The sequence below is a fragment of the Corythoichthys intestinalis genome, chromosome 16 (genome assembly GCF_030265065.1).
Source record: "Corythoichthys intestinalis isolate RoL2023-P3 chromosome 16, ASM3026506v1, whole genome shotgun sequence".
Lineage (NCBI taxonomy): Eukaryota > Metazoa > Chordata > Actinopteri > Syngnathiformes > Syngnathidae > Corythoichthys > Corythoichthys intestinalis.
This window is the reverse complement of record NC_080410.1, coordinates 9,785,600-9,801,343: the sequence shown is the minus strand read 5'-3', so window position 1 is coordinate 9,801,343 and position 15,744 is coordinate 9,785,600. Positions and strand designations below refer to the sequence as shown.

Genomic DNA, 15,744 nt, shown 5'->3' with positions numbered 1-15,744 from the left:
AGCTAAATTAGAAAAAAGGAATGCGTACCTGAAGTGCTTTGTGCTGTACTGGTGAGGGAACCGCTGTGGCTGGAGGCACGAATGGATGACCAGGCACTGTTAGAAGGCATCGTGGTGTTCAGTGATGAAGATGGCCCTGGTCAAACAGAGAGGAGGAATTAGGCACTCACACAATCTGATACGATTCGAGCATTGCAGATTCTATCTACGTGAGCTACGTTTAAAGCGTTAGCATCTTAAATTTACAACATTGCCAACAGTCCAATGTCTGTCCAACCCATTCTATGTTTATGTTCACCATGCAAATGACCTACCATTGTTCCTGTCCCTGAGGTGGTCTGTGTCACGGACGGTGTTGATGGAGAGGTTATTAATGACACTACCGGGGGTCACATAAGGGTCAGTCTCAGGGTCAATGTTGGGGTAGCCTTTCCAAGGTTCGCCAGGTCGGAACTCTACACAAGTACACAGGTATTAGCTGCATTCTTGACGGATCCTACAACATTCTGCCAAGACACGTTTACGCCGGTGTACCTGGGGGCCATGTGACAGTGTTTCCATGGGGCGGGGGAGAATTGGCACGGGACGGCCAGCCGTCACCTACTGAGCCCATTGATTGGCCGGGAGGGCTCAGAGGAGATGGGCCAGGGGACAGGAAGTCATAAAAGGGAGAATCCTCCAGACGCAGCCCTGACGAAATAGCACCTGGCAGACAAAAGAAAAGCAAGAGATCAAAAACACAAAAGGAAAGCACTTGAGGAAAGTTACGGCTGCTCAAAAGGCTTTGAAACTTTTTTGTTTAGCTTTCCATAGAAGTTTGTTTGGACTTGTTAATCTTTCATTTTACTGCAACATGAAAAGCAATGTGTACCAGATTTGCTGTTCTGCTCCAGAGGGTCAGCAACCCACAGTTTCTTCAGTCTGGACTGGGACGGTTCTTTATAGCCTAAAGCTCCGCCAGCATTAGTACCAACACCCATGTCCAGGGATACATTCAGGTTTGAGTTCAAGCCTATTGGAAAAAGACAGAAAAATATATTTTGCTTAATCAAACAATACAGACACAGTATAGACTATATCATTCCTAATTTTTGGAGTCTGCTTTAGTATTGAACATACTTAAAGGGAAGTTGCTGAAGGACCCAAGAGGGGAAGGATCCTTCTGCACGTCGGGGCTATTGTGGGGCAAGTAGCTATCCAGGTATGGCTTGAGGGCCGGGGACTGTTTCAGCAAAGAAGGGTCCAGATGACGCGGTGGCTGCATCATTGATGGAGATGAACCAATAGGACGTGTCTACAGAGAGTAGAGCAAGATGTTAAAAATAATAGATGGGTAAACAAAGATGACAAACAAACCTGCTCAGGTTGTCGTCCCACAGGCATCACTCTCTGGCTCTGAGCCTTCTGTTGCTGCTGTTGTTGTTGCTGCTGCTGCTGCTGGAGGAGGATAAGACGCTGCAAATGGAAAACAAAAAGCCACACTATAAATTTATAGCTCATCAAATCTGCATCTGTGTGGTGACGGCTTCCTATACAGTGTGTGACAAACAAAAATTCAACAACTTCTGGCAATTCACCTGGAGCTGGTTGAGTTGGTTGAGTTGAGAGAGCTGGTTAAGCACAGCCACCTGCTGAGGGCCTAACAGAGGGTTCAGGGCTCCATTACCACCTGGGTATTTCAACAGGGGTGGAGGGACCTGAAAACAGTAAACAGGGTTTCTATGGGTACCGGCAATTATCATTTAATACTTTACAATGTCATTTTTAAACTAATTTAATGCCCATGCCCAACTGCAGATAGTTCCACACACGTAAATATTAAGTAGAGTTGTCAAATAATTACTTTTTAACTGATATGCCGATAATGTCCAACTCCAAAACCTGAATACCGATATCAAACAGATACCGCTATATGCGGTCGTGGAATTACCATATAATGGCTATTTGTACTGTGATTTCCCACTGGGTACTTTAGTAACGATAAATCTAACAACTTCAAGGTTTTCCAATACATAAGAGAACAACTTCAACTGAAGTTATTGGAAAAGTGCCTATAATCCACCACTAAATTTGGTGTTGGGATCAAAATAGTGCAAATATCTTTTTTCTTTTTTAGATTAAGTGGAAGTGCAAAGTGCCAATAAGGCACTGCCATATCACATATGGCTCACACAGTGCTCCGGCTCAAAATAACAACAAAGGCACACAGCCAATCACTTATTGGTCATTTAATTTTTGCACCATGAATGTTAATGGTCTGCACACATAACAAGTTGGAGATATATAATGGTCAATAAGCACAATAAACTGCTGTGCTACGCTGTGATAAGCCCTTGTACGAAGGGAAGGCCTCTACATTCACGTTGAAGGTGAATTGGACCAAAACTGATCATGAAAAAACGATGTTGATATTATCCGATATTTTAAAATGTGTTTATCAGACGATATCATTCGGTAGTCGACAGTATCGGCTCTCTTATCCCGTAATGATCTTTTCTTACGTTCTCTTATCCCGGCTATCCAATAATATCATATTGGACCAAAAAAACAAAAAACAAATACAGTGGGGCAAATAAGTATTTAGTCAACCACTATTTGTGCACGTTTTCCTGCTTGAAAAGATTAGAGAGGCCTGTAATTGTCAACATGGGTAAACCTCAACCATGAGAGACAGAATGTGGAAAAAACCCAGAAAATCACATTGTTTGATTTTTAACGAATTTATTTCCAAATTAGAGTGGAAAATAAAGCCTGAGTTATACTTCCGCGTCAGACCTACGCCGTCAAGGAAGAATCGAGTTACGACCCTACGCCGTAGCCTGACGCGCACCTCTCGATTTTTGTAACGCGTATGACGTAGCGAAAACGGACTGTGATTGGTCCGCTCAGACTGTTGTTTCCGGTTTACCGCGAAAACACCGCCATTGTACAATAGAATCAAACATTGTTTTCTACACGCAAAAATGGACCAAGCCGACGGGAGTATCATCGAAGAGCAAGTCTCGTCAAGAAATTATTATTGTGATTGCCAAATGGCAAGGTCGGCGATCAAAAAAATAAATAAATGGAAGAACCACCGAGACGTGGGTGGTCGGAATCGAGTGGCCACACGAAGCGGTGACCCAGTCGGCCAAAAACTGCCAACTTTTTATCACTTTATGTCGTATTTTTGGTTGGTGCACTTCATCATTTACTGTGTACACATGTTTGCTGTGAGTCTGTGACTTATTTACGTGTCACACTTCAAGTATATAAAGAATAAAGCACAGATTTGGTGTCAAGAGTTGTTTTGATCTTTAATTTTCAATAACAGACAGTTCACACACACGATAGATCATCACTGATTGAGAGTGCCTCGGTGCTTTTTATGATAACCTTAAAATCAAGCCTCCCAACGCAGTTTGGGAAGTTCCCTAGACGCCAGAAATCTGCTATGGCTTCCCACTGGCTGGTTGTAGGACACGGCAAACAAATCGGGCTGAGGGCTTTGCAGACCTTGAACACAGTGCTCGACGCCAGTTTGAAGCTAGCCGCCACAGCTAGCTCTCTCCACCTGAGTCTAAAACTCTGTGCGGCATCAAAAGTCGGCCAGACCGCCTCGAAACAGTCTTCTGCGTCGCCTGCCCCTCAACATTTATATGTTCAATATTTATTCAGTGTTGATGAGCAGAATATTTACTTTCAAGAGTTCCATATTGCATTGTTTATTTTTCTCCGACTAGCGGAAGTAAACAAGCATGCCCCAAAACCGTACAAACATAACGCCACATCCCTCTAGTGGCTTGGCGGTGAATTACAGAGCAACGCGTTCCCTCACTGCAGAACTATCGAATGTCGAATGACGCCGTAGTCGCTACGCCGTCACCGCAACGCGGGAGTATCACTCAGGCTTAAGTATTTGGTCACCTACAAACAAGCAAGATTTCTGGCTGTCAAAGAGGTCTAACTACAACGAGGTCTACGAGGCTCCACTCGTTACCTGTATTAATGGCACCTGTTTTAACTCATTATCGGTATAAAAGACTGTCCCCAACCTCAGTCAGTCACACTCCAAACTCCACTATGGCCAAGGCCAAAGAGCTCTCGAAGGACACCAGAGACAAAATTGTAGACCTGCACCAGGCTGGGAACGCTTGGTGTAAAGAGATCAACTGTGGGAGCAATTATTAGAAAATTGAAGACATACAAGACCACTGATAATCTCCCTCGATCTGGGGCTCCATGCAAGATCTCACCCCGTGGCGTCAAAATGACAAGAGTGGTGAGCAAAAATCCCAGAACCACATGAAGGGACCTAGTGAATGACCTAGAGAGCTGGGACCACAGTAACAAAGGCTACTATCAGTAACACAATGCGCCGCCAGGGACTCAAATCCTGCACTGCCAGACGTGTCCCCCTGCTGAAGCCAGTACACGTCCAGGCACGTCTGCGGTTCGCTAGAGAGCATTTGGATGATCCAGAAGAGGACTGGGAGAATGATGAAAGCAAAATAGAACTTTTTGGTAGAAACACAGGTTTTCGTGTTTGGAGGAGAGAGAATACTGAATTGTATCCGAAGAACACCATACCCACTGTGAAGGGGGAAGAAACATCATGCTTTGGGGCTGTTTTTCTGCAAAGGGACCAGGATGGCTGATCTGTGTAAAGGAAAGAATGAATGGGGCCATGTATTCAGAGATTTTGAGTGAAAATTTCCTTCCATCAGCAAGGGCATTGAAGAGGAGACGTGGCTGGGTCTTTCAGCATGACAATGATCCCAAACACACAGCCAGGGCAACAAAGGAGTGGTATCGTAAGAAGCTTTTCAAGGTCCTGGAGTGGCCTAGCCAGTCTCCAGATCTCAACCCCATAGAAAATCTGTGGAGGGAGTTGAAAGTCCGTGTTGCCCAACGACAGCCCCAAACCATCACTGCTCTAGAGGAGATTTGCATGAAGGAATGGGCCAAAATACCAGCAACAGTGTGTGAAAAGCTTGTGAAGAGTTAGAGAAAACATTTGGCCTCCGTTATTGCCAACAAAGGGTACATAAAGTATTGAGATGACTTTTGGTATTGACCAAATACTTATTTTCCACTATGATTTGCAAATAAATTCTTTAAAAATCAAACAATGTGATTTTCAGTCTCTCCCCCCCCCAACACACACACACACACACACACACACACATTCTGTCTTTCATGTTTGAGGTTTACCCTTGTTGTCAATTACAAGCCTCTCTAATATTTTCAAGTGTGAGAACTTGCACAATTAGTAGTTGACTAAATACTTATTTGCCCCACTGTATGCCTGGAGTCGCAAAAATTAAAAGCCTTATAATGTAGGCAACACATGCTTTATGTATCTGTATTAGCTATATTATCCTACTATTAAAATGGTTACAAATACATAATGAGCCCTCATGAATAAATGTTTATTTTCCCTGCAGTGCATCCTATATAGAATAACGCACCACATGACTACAGATGTTGTACGATGCCGCCTCAAGTTTAACTTCATTACAATATTAATGAATTACAAGAATAAGTCATGCTTGTCCTCCTACGGAGACCAAATTAAAACAAAAATATACCCCCCCCACACACACACACACACCAAACATCAAACATTATTGAAAAAGCTCCAGGGAGTCACTAGAGCAGCGCTCAAGAGCTGCAGGTTGCTGACCCTTTGAATACGATGTAATGGAATAATTGCTGATTAGGTTTGGGGTGTGTGCACTACCTGAGAGGGCATGATGGGAGGAGGCACTTGGTTACGGAAGTTGGGATGAGGGAGTTGAGATTGCAGTCCACCGCGGCCCTGTGTTAAGCCGCTGCCACCCAACATTGGGTTTACATTCTAGGAGTGTGACAGGAGAAAAAAAAAAACATTAAAACATTCATTAGATTGAAATGCTATACATATGAGGTTTTATAAAAAAATTAATTAATTAAAAAAAAACACACACACACACACACACACGGCACACCGTTTAACCCTCAGAAGAAATTCTGGAGGGAAAATCTTATGAACCTCATTAATAACATTGTTGCCAGAAGAGAGAAAGCAGCCATACAACATCCTTGTGACACTTCTACACTCACCTGCTGAGAAACTCTGGGACTAGAGTGGGCAGGAGATGGCCCAGAGTCGAGACACAGGCTAATTTGAGTGGAATTGGAAGGGGAAATGCTCATGCTTTGATTGGAGCAATGCTCATCGGAAGCAGCGTGAGGAAAAGACAGCTGAGGAAGCAAGCCCGTGTGCACAGCAGATGGATTGCAAGCACAGGGGAAGCACAGTGCCAGCCACACACACAGACAGAGAAGGAAGAATGTGGTTAATTTGGGGGCAAAGAGCAAAAGTAAGAGTTGTGTTATGCTAACGTAGCAAAAAGGGATGCATCTTGTAAGAAACGGTTCAAGGATTACGCAAGCGGCATAGCAAGACCACAAACAAACCAGAGCAGGGAATCAAACTTAATTTAAGTCTCATAATTAATCAATGGTCTATGGCTTTTATGGTCAGTAAGAAATGGTGATATATACAATTTGCTGCTGATGTAAATACCATGCAAATAAAAAGTACAAACACTGATCTAAATTTAATTGCAGTACATACTAATGGGCACTAGGAGGAGGAGCACGACAGTAAGAGCACTACTGTACATATATCCACAAGGATGCATATTGCTGAAACATTTGCACCTCATTACGATAATCGAGTCACCAAAGCTCAACTTCAGGCATAGTTTTTTGGGGGAGAAAATGCACACTATTACTCAGTAAAGTTATTCATATTTATCTTATTAAATTAATGTGTGCTCTCGTCTCTCATTAGATAGTTCAGTTTAAGAAGGTTTGGGTGTCCGGGAGGAACCAACCAATTTTATACTCCAGATATCTTAAGGACAAAATGTTTGCAGTATTACCTTGTCATAGTAAGAGCTGCGATCCATAGGGGACTCTTTGGGGAGCTGGTGTTGAGACCCAGGGTTCTTCCCCATTACGCCACTGAAGTCCATTGTGTCCATGCGCTTGTCCTGCATCATACCTGCTCCAGTTTTCATGGAATCGTCAGGGGAATCTCGCTTAAAAAGGAGAAACACAAAAAAAAGGCAATTTGTTCGGATGACCAAATAATTACAATGGCAACGCATTGGATGTCGGTTCACTAATTAAGACAATTAGTTGTTGGTCCAAGTACAAAGATATGACTAAAGGTAGACTACAGTAAAATGTTATTCCCGTTACAGAGCTCTATTATTTTAAGAAACTAAAATTAAGCACAGTATAAGCGCCAGTAGCCAGACTTCAAACACTGGATTATCAATCCAGCGAGTACATTGGTTTTCAATTGTTGTCGCCATGGGAACTGCAGTGCCCATGTCGTTTGCTAGTTTCAAAAAGAGGTAACTCTTGCGGTCTCCATCCCTTTTGACACTGTTTTACACCAGCTCCTTCTTTAGGTGGGTCTTTGTAAGCAATGCCTCTGGCGGTCAGGACGGATGAAACTGAACTAGTGCTGCAACGATTAATGGATTAACTCGAGTAATTCGATTAGAAAACTCTTCGAATTAAATTTTGCTGCCTCGAGGATTCGTTTAATTAGAGTGGCATTGTCATGGTTTGTTTTGAAAGAGTTTGCATTTATTTTTATTGATTTGGGTGGATATACTGTCCTTTAGCGGCAACAATGAATATGACATAACTCATCTAACATGGCTGGATCCAACAGCTCCCTGTTAAAACCAACATAAGGTAAGTTTTTGTTTGAGCTAATAAGCCATGTTTGTTCATGCATTTGTTAGTTTACAAGTATATTGAGCAGTTTTTTGTGGGAATTTGTTTTTGAACGATTTGTTAAGAAACACTCAGCTATATTATTTTGTACTCACATTTAATGCTCTTCTGAAAGTGCAATCTTGGGAAGTCAAAGTATTTGTTATTGCAAGCATAAACACTTTCCTTTGTTTTACATCTCCTAAAATGTATTCTGCAACGCATTAAATATTTGTAATTCGATTACTCCATTATTCCAACTAACCAATCAATAGATTAATCGATTACCTAAATAATCGATAGCTGCAGCCCTAAACTGAACATAAATTAGGGATCCAAATATTATTCTATGAAGCCCAGACGACTGCCAGAATTTTCTCTACCACAGAATCTTTGCGATTTTGCGAGATCAAAGGACTTGGCTTCCTCCTTCAGCTACAAAATGCTGAAGGCGCAGTCTAGGTTACTTGATTTAAAATAAAAAATCTGGTGCCTACTCCAGCAATCGTAGAACTGCAGCTACATCCATGATTTCACATTACAGTTTTCTATCATTTTATGTTATCATGCCACAATAGTAAGTATGGTTCAAACACTGTAACCACCCAATCACTGATGCAACCGCTTGAGGATTGAAACTTGTTGGTCCTCATTAGAAGTATTTAGCAAGCAGAGTTTGGCATGAGGTAGTGCTTGAATAACTGCAAATGTTTGTAGGTCATTGAGCGAGTTACTGCCAAACAAATACTGGCATTTGCATGGTTAAATACTTACAGAAAAGCTCATGTTGTTGAACTGGTTCATGAAAGGTTTTATCCATGGCTCGTCTGGTTTGTTGACTGGTTTATTCATCTAAAAACAGCAGTAACTGATTAATAATAAGATTATCGCTGCAACTGTAATGAGGTACACATGTCATGGTGGGGCAAGTACACATTTTTAACAACTTCACTGGTGCAGTGTTGGTGTCTAGGTGGAAACCCACCTTACAGGATCCCTTGTGCTTGTAGTACCAGTTGTTTTGGTCATGTGACCTATTGTCCTGTGGGTTGTTAGTCCACATACCAATTTCTACTTCCTCTTCCTGATCCCAACTGTTACTCATAGACTCATCACCACACCATGTCTCCATTGGTTTGGAACCAAGACCTAACAAAGGGTAAATATGCAAATCAATATTCAACTAAATAGCTTTCTCTCACCAAAGGTACAGCAACAGCAGACTATTTAGAATCAAAATTACCAGACTTATGACGAGCTCCCCATCCAGATGCAGGCTCTCTATTATCCCTGGTGGATTCATTCCAATTAGAGCGAGTGTCCACTGGTTTCCCCCAGGCAGATGTTCCATTGTCCACCGTCACAGGTGGAGCAGATGTGGGTTCACCCCATGTTGAAGACTCCTTCTGCTGGGGATAAGGCTCACCCCAACCTACAGAAAGCACAAGAAAGATACCGATCAAAGCATTACAACAAATCACAATTCTAATGTTGAAAAAGCTAAAAACATGCCACGTAGACTCGTCAGTCTTTGATTACAATGGTCTTCATACAACATCCAGAAAATAATTTGTCATTCAGGCCCCCAAAATATGGAGCAGTATATTTCTGTTGTTCCTTGGTTTGTTTCAGTCCATTTATACCATCAAATTTTAGGCTAATGGTTGGCATTTATGAGGATTTGTGTTACAGTTGAACGACAAGCCCAGCTAACCTCTCCCACCACCTTAGGAAGATGCCAAGGATAACTCTCAGAGAAAATTAGGCCAGATCACAAGGTGGCCTGAGCCCTAAATTCCCGTGTAAAATGGCGTGGGATTTACCCTTATCATGGCTTTCAGACATGGAGAGATGTACCGGGAATTACTCGGGTTGGACACTTTTAGACTTGTCCCATGTTGGCGACTTGGCGCTCTCTGTACGGGAAGGCCGGGATTTTATTACTCGGACATTACCGTAATTTCCCGAATATAACGCGCACCCCCCCCCCCCCCCCAAAATCAACTTGTAAAATCATGGTGCGCATTATAAACGGGTACAGGGATGGAGACAAAAATATAAATATATTTTATATATATTAGGGCTGTCAAAATTATCGCGTTAACGGGTGGTAATTAATTTGGTAACACTTTATAATAACCATCCATTTTACTAGTTAATAGATCATTAGTAAACTGTTGATAAATGATTTATTGTTGATTTGTGAAGTATTTGTTAACAGTTTGTTAAGCATTTACAGGGTGTTCTTAACCTGAAACACAGTTTGTGTAGAAACATTTCAAGTTTTTGTGTGTAACGTTTGGCATTTCTATCTTTTCAGGTTAAGAAATGCCATTCACTTAAAAAGAAAAGGCATTTTGATAAGGCATTTTGCAGGCAGCGCTCATGTTGCTCATTTATGAAAATCTGCCATAGAACCAACAAATATTTGTACTTTTCTTTGTATATTTAACCAATAAAACTTATGACCTTCAACATAAAGTGTATATAGTTTTATTAAGATCCATCGACTAGCATGGACATTTAGAATGGGGTCAACCATATTGGAATACCCTGTAAATACTTAAACTTAACAAATACTTCACAAATCAACAATAAATCATTTATCAACAGTTTACTAATGATCTATTAACTAGTAAAACGGATAGTTATTATAAAGTGTTACCATTAATTTTTTAAATTAATCACGTTAAAATATTTGATGCAATTAACGCACATGCCCGCTCAAACAGATTAAAATGACAGCTCTGGGTCAGGTGACACTTGTTACTTGTGTTTTTTGGAGTTTAGTCGCCTTCTGCTGGCGTTTGGGTGCGACTGATTTTATGGGTTCAGCACAATGAGAATTGTGTAATTATTGACAACAATGGCGAGCTACTAGTTTATTTTTTGATTGAAAATTTAACACATTTTATTAAAACGAAAACATTAACATAATATAAAATTTCTATAACTTGAACTACATTTATCTTCTAAGAACTACATGTCTTTCTATCCATGGATCGCTTTAACAATGTTAATGCCATCTTCTTGATTTATTGTCATAATAAACAAATACAGTACTTATGTACAGTATGTTGAATGTATATATCGGTCATATCTTTTCATTCCAACAATTTACAGAAAAATATGGCATTTTATAGATGGTTTGAATTGCGATTAATTACGATTAATTAATTTTTAAGCTGTGATTAACTCGATTAAAAACTAATAGTTTAGCAGCCCTAATCTATCTCTCTCTATTATATACATACACACATATATACACACACACATATATACACACATATACATATATATATACATATATATATATATATATATATATATATAAAGTAGAGATGTCCCGATCCGATATTTGGATCGGATCGGACACCGATATGGGCAAAAAGCATTTAGCGAAATACCACCACAAACAATATAAGAAGTATGTTAAGAAAACCGAAGACAAAAACAAAGGTGCTATGCAACTAACACTGGCAGAAACTTTTGCTATGTGTGACGAACTGGCACTCGACAGTCCCAAAGTCTTTTTAATCGATGCGTATTTTTTTCCACATGAATTGAGTGTGACCCTCGAAGGATAATATAAAGGGAAAGCTTCGTACTCGCATGAAGCTACGATTCTATGAATCCCGTATGACCACCAGATGGCAATGCTGAAAGGCTCAGCAGGGATTGAACAGAACTCAAACTGACTCGTAAAAACTGGAATGCCCCCAGCAAAAAGGTCCCTATTGCGGACTAGGCTGTACCCAAACTGGTCATATCAACAGCACCCACCGAATTCTACCCAGTGGCACATTTTGTATAGTACATAAAATGGGGTAGAATGCCATATCTGATAGCAAGCCTAATAGCTGGTAGTAAAAAATGGTTTAATGACCCAGTTTGGTATTTAATCCGTTTTATAAACATTACATTTTCATTTGCCTCTACCACCCTGAACAAAACTAGCTTCATCTATAAACTTTCTTTCCTAATAGTAGCTGCCTAGGTGGCCCCAAACTTCCTCATTATCTACTTTGCTGCTCCAGTTAGCTCACTAGACCGAGTCCCTGTATAACCCTACGGGCCCCTCCCTTTATTTTCCCCAGCTCTTTCACTGAGACCGTTTCCATTTCCACATAAGCCAACCTCCGAGCTTGCTTGTCTCGAAACCCTAACAAAAGTCTGGGTTTCTATTGCAAGCGCAATTGGCAAGCAAGAGAGAAAAGGCGGAAGAGAGGCTAATAAAAGGGGGAAGCAGTTGGGGGCGGGGGGCAGGGGATTCAACCATGCTCTTTGCATTCTTAAGGGATGACTCAACCACATTCACAAAAACTTCGCAAGAAAGACAATGGCTGTAGTGTATACCTTTGCTGTCTCCAGGCTTCTCAACAAACACTTTTCTTCAGATATAATGCAAACTTCTCATGTTTAAACAGTAAGAAAGTTACTCCAATCTTTCTAAATTAGATACATACTTTAGTATCATTAGAGGCATTCAGATGAGGCTTGCGCTAACATGTTCATATTAGCTTCATTTCACAGAATTTTTCCTGCATATTTTACTATGTCAGTATTGTCTATACTGCACATATCTAAAGGTTTAAATCCCTTTGAGGCACTTTGAATGATGTTACTGAGCTTTTCTGAATGTTGCTGGGATGAATCTAATGACCTATAAAACTTGCTCACAACTTTGAGGTATAAATGTAAAAGCTACAATGCTCATGCTGGAAACAACTTTCCTGACGGGACAACTCCAGAGAAGATGACAATCCAACGAGAGTACTCAAAATGAATCTACTAAAGCAGTGGTATTAACCTGCAGGCATGAAAATGGGTCAGGGGTTAAAAAGGTGAGAAGGGTGTGGAGGAAATATGTTCCAGTACACTTTACACCCCAACAAAATATTGAGCTCTGTCGACCCACACTGTGTTTCAGCAGGGCCGTGCAGAGACCGGTGGAGGGGCGGGTGCTCGTAGATCAAAAGGGCACATGAACAAGTATTTAATACACCTTAAAACAACATAACTTCAATTTTAACCAGCTTTAGATAATAATTGGCTGTGACTGTGACATACTTTAATTGGGAGGGGGCAACAGTGAATAGAAATCAAAACTGTCATCCACACTTTCTTGCTGTGATTCAGTCAGTCTGCCTCTTTTCTTCCTTCAACCTCTGCATCAAAACTTCCTTCCTCAACTTGTTCATCTGAGAACAAACCACATCAGATGGTCACTGAGCCACCAACAGCACAGTTTTCTCAAAACTATTATTTCATTATTATCCATACTTAACAACTCTAGCACCTAATGATTAATAAAGCAATGACATAAAATCTTATAGAAAAATAACATTGTAATTGTGTTTATAATTGTATTTAATACCCGACTATCCTTGCAAACCTGTTCTTACCAGGTCTGCTATTCACCCAGCTGATGAGGTATCCACTGCCTTTAGCAGCCTCATCCAACTCCTTTTTTTTATCCCTCAATCTCCTTTCCCTACGAGGCATGTCTATGTAATGAAATATAAATATTAAAAAAAATAAAAAAACAGACTCCCCGGTGGCTTTTAGTTTTAAAGCTTTCTTAATTTCTTTCTCTCTCAATAATGATGGAGGTAGATTTGTGTTTTTATTATTCAATCAAAAAACAAAGTTACTTCTATCAAAAACAAAGTTGCTTCAATCAAAATACAGTTACACTTTTAATCCCAAAAAAGTCACTTCAATTAAAAAAAAAATTGTTTTTGATTGCAAAAATAAATTTGAGACAAAAAAAGTATTTGAAAACTATTTTTCTTGATTGAGACAAATTTTTCCATTGAAGTAATGTTGTTTTGCGTTTGGGCCACATTTTGGCTAGGAAATTTGTGTTTTTATTATTCAATCAAATAAGTTGCTTCAAACAAAAAAATATATATAAAAAGAAAAACTTTGCACATGTGTCAATCACCGTTTAACAAAGCCTGAGAGGGTTTGAGTAGACTCAGTATGAAGCATTTAATAAAGCCAAGCATTTTCTTACTACTTTATTCTTGTTTAAAAATAATTCGGTGGGGCAGTAACATGTTTAAAACTTATCATAATTCTTACATTTTGAAGTGCTTGAAAAACATTTATAAATGATACTTTGGTGAAAAAAGTGAAAAAACATGTCTTTTATATATATATATCTTTTTTCCAATGTAAAATCTGAATAAATACATTGAACACACACAAAAAAATGGGTGGGGGGGGGGGGCGCTACTTCGCGGTTTTCACTTATTGCGGCGGGTTCTGGTCCCCATTAACCGCGAAAAACGAGGGATCCCTGTATTTCTGAAAAGCAAGAGTCATTCCCACCACTCGTCGGGCCGGTGTTGTGCCGACACCGGCCGTCAGCTCAAGTCCCAGCCGAAAATAACGCGTCTAAGGCGGACGACGGGAGCGATGCGATGCGAGGCGACCCCTCAATCCGAGAGCATGCCGCTTAATTTGACTCAACAGTGTGTTTCTTCGTTTATATTACCGCTAAACACACAAGCTTGACGCCAATTTAACGGGAGCTATTTTTTTTCATGGGAGATTTGGCTAGCTAGCTCTGGCAGTGTTCAACGCAAGCTGCAACGAATGGCATTAACTTTTTTATATCGCAAAATGTGAAAACGATTGAAACCATTACTCACCAAATTCAATCTGCTGGCAAATACAGGCAAGTGTGTATGCTGCGCTCTGGTCTGCCCCGGTGTGGATAAGGCCTGCTTTTTGTTTTCGCTGCTTTGCAATGCAACCAAAGACTCGCCGAGCACTCCTTGTTTCACGTAAGGAGTGCGCGCGTTTGGAATAATGGCACGCATCTTGGGCCGATGATTGGTTCTCGTCAGCGAAGCATCTAGAAGGATTTGCTGACTGTCCGTGTCACTTTTTTAAAGAACCGATCAGTTTACGTACTAAGTTAATCACATGGTGATAATAATAATAATAATTAAATAAAACCTCCCGACCCCCCCCCCCCTCCTCCCAAAAAGAATTTCTCCTCGGATCTACGCAATTCACGTAGGTCGCCCTTTTTGACTTCAAAACGGCGAATTTCGCCGAAAAGTGAGAGATTTTCATGCCTGAACCTGTGTTCGGTGAGTAAGTTTAAGGGGTTCAGTGAAGGTAAAGAAACGAAGAGCCCTATTTTCGTACGCCGATTAAATTTAGGGAAAGTGGCTTTTTAAGACGAGATTTTGGACTGGTTTGCTCCCCTTCTACAAGCTTAATCATTTAACACCTAGTCCTCGATCTGATGGGAGGAGGAACTGGTCTGCTCGGTGGCAGGTTGGCTCGCACTTGGTATGAGTGAATACAACAGACCAATGGGCAGCGTGGTCTCATTTTGACCTGTTTATAAAACATAAAACATGCTGTCAAAATAAAAAGAATTTTGAATGGGAATTTACTAAATTATTAGCTTGCTAGCTTAGATATATTGGTTTTGAATTTGAAAAATAAAAAGCTTTATTATTTAATTCCGAAGGGTTCGGTGAATCCGCATGTGAACCTTGTGAGGTTTGGTACCTTTGGCAAGGTTAAGGACCACTGATCTAAAGAAACTCACCTGAACTGCTACATTTGTCTTGTCCATGAGGCTGCATGGACTGAGAATGATGTGTCGAGCTATGTAATGGGTGAGCCTGGTGTTGAGAAGATGGGCCCATGTTGTCCTGGTCTGACTGGCCAGTTCTGTTCCACATGTTGACAGCTCCACCATGGTATTTCACTGTTTTAGGAAAGGATGTCAAAATGACAGTTGAAAGTGAAGGTGTTTTAAAACATACTGCAAAAAAAAAAAAAAAACATTTTGGGTGCCTTACCAGGATCACCCCAAGCTGCAGTTCCATCATCTATCTCCATCCGTCGACGAACAGATTCTGGAGAAGGTTCTTCCCACCCAGTTGCTGCATCATTCTTTTGACCCATTGTAGGCATTGGACCTCCCAACCAGCCTGAAAACAGAATCAAACA

General features: G+C 40.7%; 1 protein-coding gene across 2 annotated transcripts in view; it reads right to left on the bottom strand.

Annotated features, from left to right (window-relative positions):
* LOC130931955 (trinucleotide repeat-containing gene 6A protein-like) overlaps positions 1–15,744 on the bottom strand; it is a 30,006-nt gene that overhangs the window by 8,722 nt on the left and 5,540 nt on the right. Inside the window, exons 6-20 of one of the 2 annotated variants that reach the window (XM_057861223.1) lie at positions 15,594–15,725; positions 15,338–15,499; positions 9,005–9,193; positions 8,747–8,910; positions 8,536–8,613; positions 6,912–7,070; positions 6,085–6,225; positions 5,723–5,839; positions 1,578–1,697; positions 1,357–1,455; positions 1,120–1,294; positions 872–1,012; positions 535–705; positions 315–455; positions 29–136 (exon numbers count right to left, since the gene is read on the bottom strand). In XM_057861223.1, coding sequence (XP_057717206.1) covers positions 29–136; positions 315–455; positions 535–705; positions 872–1,012; positions 1,120–1,294; positions 1,357–1,455; positions 1,578–1,697; positions 5,723–5,839; positions 6,085–6,225; positions 6,912–7,070; positions 8,536–8,613; positions 8,747–8,910; positions 9,005–9,193; positions 15,338–15,499; positions 15,594–15,725 — 2,097 coding nt within the window. The remainder of the gene's footprint in view (positions 1–28; positions 137–314; positions 456–534; positions 706–871; positions 1,013–1,119; positions 1,295–1,356; positions 1,456–1,577; positions 1,698–5,722; positions 5,840–6,084; positions 6,226–6,911; positions 7,071–8,535; positions 8,614–8,746; positions 8,911–9,004; positions 9,194–15,337; positions 15,500–15,593; positions 15,726–15,744) is intronic. The other variant, XM_057861222.1, reaches the window with a different exon arrangement.